The sequence below is a fragment of the Gavialis gangeticus genome, unplaced genomic scaffold, assembly GCF_001723915.1.
Source record: "Gavialis gangeticus isolate Ggan-Ray unplaced genomic scaffold, GavGan_comp1, whole genome shotgun sequence".
Classification (NCBI taxonomy): domain Eukaryota; kingdom Metazoa; phylum Chordata; order Crocodylia; family Gavialidae; genus Gavialis; species Gavialis gangeticus.
In genome coordinates, this window is record NW_017729033.1 from 60,259,915 (window position 1) to 60,267,821 (window position 7,907).

The 7,907-nt window shown below is 47.7% G+C and overlaps 1 protein-coding gene across 2 annotated transcripts in view; it reads right to left on the reverse strand.

Moving 5' to 3' along the window:
* The window catches only part of RFC1 (replication factor C subunit 1), a 109,881-nt gene that overhangs the window by 13,049 nt on the left and 88,925 nt on the right, over positions 1-7,907 (reverse strand). For both annotated transcript variants that reach the window (XM_019526100.1, XM_019526101.1), the window contains 2 exons: positions 2,811-2,915; positions 1,778-2,174 (listed from right to left, as the gene is read on the reverse strand). In XM_019526100.1, coding sequence (XP_019381645.1) covers positions 1,778-2,174; positions 2,811-2,915 — 502 coding nt within the window. The remainder of the gene's footprint in view (positions 1-1,777; positions 2,175-2,810; positions 2,916-7,907) is intronic.

Consider the following 7,907-nt stretch of genomic DNA (forward strand, 5'->3'; position numbering starts at 1 on the left):
CAGTACAGTAGAAAGAGACTTGGGGGTCATCATTGACCACAAGATGAACACATGAGCCTGCAATGTGATGCTGCGGCTAGTAAAGTGACCAAAACACTGGCTTGCATCCATAGATGCTTCTCAAGCAAATCCCAGGATGTTCTTCTCCCCTTCTACTCAGCCTTGGTGAGGCCGCAGCTGGAGTACTGCGTCCAGTTTTGGGCTCCACAATTCAAAAAGGATGTGGAGAAGCTTGAGAGAGTCCAGAGAAGAGCCACGTGCACAATCAGAGGTCAGGAAAACAGACCTTACGACGACAGGCTGAGAGCCATGGGCTCTTTAGCCTGGAAAAGCGCAGGCTCAGGGGTGATCTGATGGCCACCGATAAGTTTATCAGGGGTGACCACCAGTGTCTGGGAGAACGTTTGTTCACCAGAGCGCCCCAAGTGATGACGAGGTCAAATGGTCATAAACTACTACAAGACCGTTACAGGCTGGACATAAAGAAGAATTTCTTTACTGTCTGAGCCCCCAAGGTCTGGAACAGCCTGCCATCGGAGGTGGTTCAAGCACCTACACTGAACACCTTCAAGAGCAAATTGGATGCTTCTCTTGCTGGGATCCTATGACCCCAGCTGACTTCCTGCCCTTTGGGCGGGGGGCTGGACTCGATGATGTTCCAAGGTCCCTTCCAGCCCTAATGTCCATGAAATCTATGAAATAATACACTTTGCAAATGCAAAACCTTAACCTATTATAAGGCTGTAAACAGACACTTCGTCTGAGGCGGTCCTCATTGTCCTAGGTTATAACTTGAATCAAAACACAAGCAGCACATCCACTTACACACAGCCCTGCCAAGCTGCATTGCTGCCCCTCTACCAATAAGTGCCCAGCCAAAGCAGACAGCCTGACAGACTTGTCCTTGGAGCCACTCATAATTAACCTGAATGACCCACAATTATTCAAGAGTATGCAGCTAGGATCCCAGGACAAGTCCTTCTTCCAGAACAAAAATACTAACATCTTTGATCATTAGCATAGCTGCTGCACTAAACTGTTTTAACAAAATGTAATTAGTACTGAAGACTCACATCATAAAAAAATAACTCGTAAGAAATATATACGCAGTGGTAAGAAAGAAAAAAAAAAGAGTGAAGCAAACACCACGTTTCAGTATCAATAGCGTGGATCTTTAAAAAATAAAAGATAAAGAGACTAAGGCTAACCCCTGCACATTCCCCTTATAGCAGCTTCATATCCAGTGCAGACCTCCAGTACTCAGAGCATAACTGGCCATCAGGGAATTCTGCAAAGACCATCTTCTCCTCTCCTTGCTGACGAACAGACAGCTTCTGGGAAGGACAGGTCCCAATGGCAGGACACTCTAGGCATTGTATATGGGGACCAATTGATTTTATTATATATTGTTTGTAGCCTGGCTATTATGGTTGGTCTTGGGGATAACTGATGTTTTATTCTACATGAGAAAAAGACTGCCCTGGGTACCCAGAGCACCGGGTAGGCCCTCTTATGGTTTGTAAAAATCTAAGTAACTGAAGTTGGGAGTGAAAACATGACTGTAAACCTGTGAACTGAAAAATTAGTTTATAATTGCACAAAGGTGCAACACCTGCTGAAAACCTATCTTCCATTCCCAGACTTAAGCCTCCTGTCAGAGCTGTTTGTGCCAGGTAAAGATGTCTCAGCTAGCTGTGTACGAAGTTGAGCTATGCAAGTGCCAGACACCTACAGAAAGAAACCCGCCAACAGACAGAGGTGCTAAATGCATAGTCACCATATTTGTCCTCAGACGTATTCTTGTGCCAGTTCCGGAGCCATCGTAACAGTTTGTTAGCACAGCTTTGTTCTCCTTGCTGTCCGATTATTGTTTTAATCGACATGGGCTTATATTTATCCACCCACAGCAAGCCCTCTGTTCCACCTGTGCTTATCTCAGAAACAGAAGTCTCCTCAGCCTTTGTGGCATGTTTTCTCTCCGCTACTTGCTGCGTGAAGTCCAGAACTTTCCGCGCTTCGGCAGTTTCTTTCTTGAATGCTTTGAGATTTCCCCCCTTTCCAGGCGTTGATTTCTTTTTTTTAGAATCAGTTTCTTTCTTAGTTGAGCTGTTTTTTCTCTTGGCAGCACCAGCTTTCTGTGGGGTCTTCTCCCCTTGTGACTTTGCTTTGTTTACCTTAGGAAGAAAAGATAGGAGAGAAAGTAGAAAAAGAGAATAAAACCACATGGGAATACAGCTGCAGCCCTTTTCTACATGTAGCCAGACAGCCTAAGAAAGTCCCACAGCCTGTGACTAAGAACTGGTAAGAAAAAAAAGTCTTTTTCATAGAAATTTTCCATTTTGGAACTTTACAAATAATCAGTTAATCAGAAGCCTCAATTTGGAAACAAACTGCAACACCTCACGGTCTTGAAGCCTGCCCATGAAGCTCAGACTTTGGAGGAAGTAGATACAAAAGGCTTCTGAACAGTAATGCACTATGGCCTCCCCTCTTGCAAAGCCATCAGGAAACTTCATGAGAGCTGCCTGCAACAATGTATGACTAGAGTTGTAATCTTAAATTGAGGAATACAGGTGATGGAGGAGAACAGAAACCTGATCATACCAAAGCTAAAGTAACTAAAAGAAAATCTTAACACAATAAACATGTTGTATTTTCAAGTCTCAAGTTAAAAAGAAGTCAGACAGATGGAACTTGAGTTGGAACAAAACACGTTGAAGCCAGCACTCGGGAGCTATCAAACAACTGGCACACAGCTAACAGTAGAAGCCGACAGTCCTTTAAGAAATTAAGTCCTTTTTAATACAAACCTCTGCTTCAGCTGCTAATTCGTATTTGGACTTTTTGCCAGGCATAGTTTGAATCAGATCAAATAGGCCATCTTCATCAATAATCTTTGTCCCTAAAGCGGATGCCTAAACCAGAAAAAAGATCTGTTTTATTACACTGTATAGCTCACATAATCAAGAGTTAGTCATTATTACATAAAATTAAGAAACACAAGCAATAGTTAAGTGCAGTATGAATGTGTACACTTTACAGGAATATTTTTTTTAATAATTTTAAAAACAAATGAACACTAACTAGCCTTATGTTTATCAACATAAACAGGGATAATCAGGGCCACAAATGGTTGTTCCTAGGCATGAGAAATATAGTAAGCTGTAACCTCAAGATAAACATTGTAATATTTCAGCAAAACTTTTAAATGATATTCTAATCAGTCAGTCACTTTTTAAAATGGTAACATTTGAAAATGTACCAGAAATATACAAGAAATTAATTATTCACTTATTTAGTACTCTTGAAAAAATTTTAATGCTTTAAAATTCTCATTTCCAAATGGCACTGAGACTTCATAGGATCTTCACAAGGTGCTGGTTAACCTGTACCTTTTAGGAGAGCTATAAGCATTCAGATTCACCTTTTCTCTCATTAAACATTAAATCACCAGTGTTTCTGAGGTGTAAAAAGGCATGCATGACAATTCGTTTCTTCAGTTAAATACTTTTATAATGGATAATATCAACATCATCTTTGGCATTAATGTTGACACTAGACTTCCTTACATAAAAACACCATTAGGACTTTGTTTGCCTGGCTCACACCTAGAACAGATAGCTTTACATCTAATGTCCTTGTGCCTACGCACAGTGCAACGAAACCAACAGTACTGTCAAACTCAAAAACTACAGATAGACATGGAAGTAGTTAATGTTGCCTCAGTTTTGACTAGAATGTACTCTCTAAAACTGGGGGTACAAAGAACGCTTAACATAAAACTACGGTTTTTTCCGACGAAAATTACTTAATACAGTGAAACCTGATGTGACAAAATCACTTGAGACTGGGGAAAAGTTTTCCAATTTTCTATCTTAAAGGGAGCACTTCCCCCTCTGTTCCCAGTTCACTGTCTGCTCTGTATTCTCTGCTCTCTGATTTTCTCTCTCAGCATCTTCTCACCCCAGCCTCTCCGCTCCCTGCTCACAGCATGTATGTATGTGCGCACACATTCACAACATAGTCAATTCCTTTCCATGATATATAGAGTGATTCCCCAAATTTTGTTTCCATGCAATTTCCACCTTAAGCAGATTAAGAGTTCATACGTTTTATTTCCACTGGGAGAATCACAGGTCTCCCAGCAGAAAGCCTAAGTATATGAGGCTCCGAGCTGCACAAGAACAAGCATGCAAACAGGTGTGCTCTGGGGCACAGGCAGGGGGCAGGCAGGCTAGGGGGGAATGTCCCCCTGGAGGAAGGGGGACTGCCTATCCGGGAATCCCTGAAGAATCCAGTGGCAGGAGCTATCCCCTGTAGGAGGGGAGCCCGGGGGAGGGACAACCAGCAGGCTCTTCCAAGGAAGCCTGGAACAACCTGATTGGCTGCCACAGTTAATATGGGAAATTTAAACCCGTGGCTGTTAAAAGTCACAGCAAGCCCCTGTCTGCGGCAGTTGGGACTGGGACCAGAAGCGGGTGCAAATGTGCCCTTGACACACTCACCTGAGACCAGCACCGGTGGTGGCAGTGACAGCAGCTGAAACGTAAGGCGGGCACAGCTGCAGCGGATCTGGAGGGAAAGCCCTCGGATCCCATTTAGCAAAGAGCAGCAGGAAGCCGTGCTCCCGAGCCGCACGCAAACAGGCATGCTCTGTAAGGCGCACCAGTGTTGGCGCCAGTGTTCACGCAAGGCAGGCAAGCAGGAGTAGCCAGGTCAGAGGCTTCAGCAGGGGAGAAAGGAGGACTCATAACTCTACAGACATGGTAAGGATATGGTGTGCTGCTGCTAGGAACCGTGCCCCAGTGGTGTCACCTACCCAGGGCTCCTCTGAGGCCTCCATCCAGACAGGGCCCAAGGGGGAGGGGGGAGAGGCGGCACACCCTGCCCCCATCTGTGGGGGCAGTCTGGCGGGGACCCTGCAGCTGGGGACGGGAGAGGGGAGTGGGAGTCCCCTCACCTGTCCCTCTTGTGTCCACCTTGGAGCAGGTGAGGGAGCTTCAAGCTGAGGTCAGCAGGCTGTGGGGGATCAGGGCTGCCGAGGACAAAATTGATAGGTACTTTTGTTCTCTGCAGATTCAGGGACCTAGTGGAGAAGCCTCCCGGGAGACACCCGCCGCAGTGGTATGGCAGACAGTCACCTCCAGAGCCAGGGCTACTTGTGCTACCACAGTGTCAGCTCCCCAGGTACAGCTGGGGAACAGGTACGAGGCCCTGGCAGCCATGGAGGAGGAGCCGATGCCACTCCATGCAAGGCACAGACTGAGCAATACTGGAACACCAAGAGGAAGAGATGCCGGGTCCTTGTCATTGGCGACTCCATCCTGAATGGAAAGGCCCATCTGTCGCCCTGACCCCATTGCATGTGAGGTTTGCTGCCTGCCAGGAGTTCGGACAGGCAGGACGGGCTTCATCTCTCCCCAAAAGGTAAGTTTGTAATTTTCTTCCAGGCTGGCTGATCTCATACAGCGAGCTTTAAACTAGGTTCACCAAGTGACAGGGATACAGAGGAACATGAGGACATTTCACCATCAAGCCAGGTGACGTGCACAGGTAGTACACCCAGGTAAGTGACAGGGGCCAGGGCAGGCTTAGGAACAAGGGGGCGGTACATGAACCTACAGGAGGCCTCAAATGCCTCTACACAAATGCTCGAAGCATGGGGAAAAAGCAGGAGGAACTCGCCCTCCTGCTAACTAGCAAAAACCCAGACCTAGTGGGGCTCACGGAGACCTGGTGGGATTCTACCCAAGACTGGGCAGTGGGCATTGAGGGATACAGACACCACCATGCCTAGGGTCAGGGATGACCTAGTTAGGGAACTTTCGGAAGGGCTGGACATGTTTAAGTCAGCAGATCCAGATAGATGCTCTTCACCCGAGGGTGCTGAGGGAATTGGCAGGGGTCATAGTGGGGCCCCTGGCACAGCTCTATGAGCATTCGTGGGGCTCTGGCCAGGTACCAGAGGATTGGAAAAGGGCCAGTGTGGTCCCCACTTACAAGAATAGGAAAAAGGAAAACCCTGGCAATCAGAGGCCAGTCAGCCTTACCTCAGTTCTTGGGAAGACCTTTGAGAAAATTATCAAGGAGCACATCTGCAAGGGCCTAGCAGGGGAGGTAACATTCAGGGGCAGCCGACATGGATTCACTGAGGGCAGATCCTACCTGACTAACCTAGTCTCCTTTTTTGACCAGGTCACCAAGTCCTTGGATGCGGGTGTTGAGGTGAATGTTGTCTACCTGGACTTCAAGAAGGCCTTTGACACTGTTTCTCACCCCACTCTCATAAAAAACTAGGTGATTGCAGCACTGATGACTACACAGTCAGATGGGTGGCAAATTGGCTAGCTGGTCACACCCAGAGAGTGCTGGTAGACGGGTCATATTTGACCTGGAGGGATGCTGGCAGTGGAATCCCCCAGGGCTCAGTCCTGGGGCCTGTACTGTTCAACATCTTTATCAGCGATCTTGATGTGGGTGTGGAAAGCACACTGTCCAAATTCGCTGACACCAAGATGTGGGGCGAGGTGGGCAGCTAGAGGGGAGGGGACAGAATCCAACTAGATCTGGACAAATTACAGAGGTGGGCAGATGAGAATAGGATGGAACTCAACACAGACAGGTGCAGGGTACTGCATCTAGGGAGAAGGAACCAGCAACCACCTATAGGCTGGGGAACACCTTTCTTGTCAACACGATGGCAGAAAGGGATCTTGGAGTCATTGCTGACTCCAGGATGAACATGAGCTGCCAATGCGAGGAACCGGTCAGTAAGGCTAACCTCACCTTGTTGTGCATCGACAGATGCATCACACGCAGGTCCAGGGAGGTGATGCTTGCCCTCTATACAGCGTTGGTCAGGCCGCAGTTGGAGTACTGCATCCAGTTCTGGGCACCACACTTCAAGAGGGATGTGGTTAGCACTGAGAGGGTCCAAAGGAGGGCCACTCGCATGGTCAAGGGGCAATATGTCAGGCCCTACAAAGAGAGGCTAAAAGGGCCTGAACCTATTCAGCCTCCACAAGAGAAGGCTGAGAGGGAACCTGGTGGCTGTTTACAAACTCACCGGGGGGGACGAGCAAGAATTGGGGAAGGCTTTGTTCCCCTGGGCACCACTGGGGAATAACGGCCACAAATTGTTTGAGAGAAGGTTTAGGCTGGACATCAGGGGACATTACTTTACAGTTAGGGCTGCCAGGCTCTGGAATGGACTCCCAAGGAAGGTGGTGCACTCTCCTACCTTGGAGGTCTTCAAGAGGAGGCTGGATAGATATTTGGCTGGGGTGTTATGACCCCAGCACTCATTCCTACCCAGGGCAGGGGGTCAGACCTGATGATCTGTTTAGGTAACTTCCAACCCCAAGCGCTATGAAACTATGAACATAAATATAGTTTCTTCCATACCAAAAATTGCGGTTCTGGGAGAAAATTAACTCAACTCCACCCAGGTAGAAATGGCTCCTGGGAGACCATATGCATGTATGCACTTAACCTTTCCACTAGAAACGCCATCCCCCCCAGCTCTAAGGAGATGGTCTGTGACTCAGGCTAGACTCCATTTGTCCACCCATGCATGGAGCAATCTCTTCCCCATGACTGCCCCTGGGCTAAGAGAGACCCAGTGTCAAGGCAGCTGGGTCCCCTGCACAAGACCCAGACTTAAACCCCCAAGACCCTAGGTGCCTGAGACCCCTCCCCCAAAACTAAGGAGGGCAAGGATCCATTGCAGACTGCCCAAATAGAAATTAAAACACCTGCAAATAACAAGAAAGGAGACATGGTCTGGATCTCTTCTCACAAAGCGTCATAGCAAGAAGGGATGGAGAGGAGACTGCAAACAGGTGTTCCCCAGGGAGGCAAGGTCCCTTGGGGTGGCCAGCCAATCGTGGCTGCCCCGTGCACTTGGC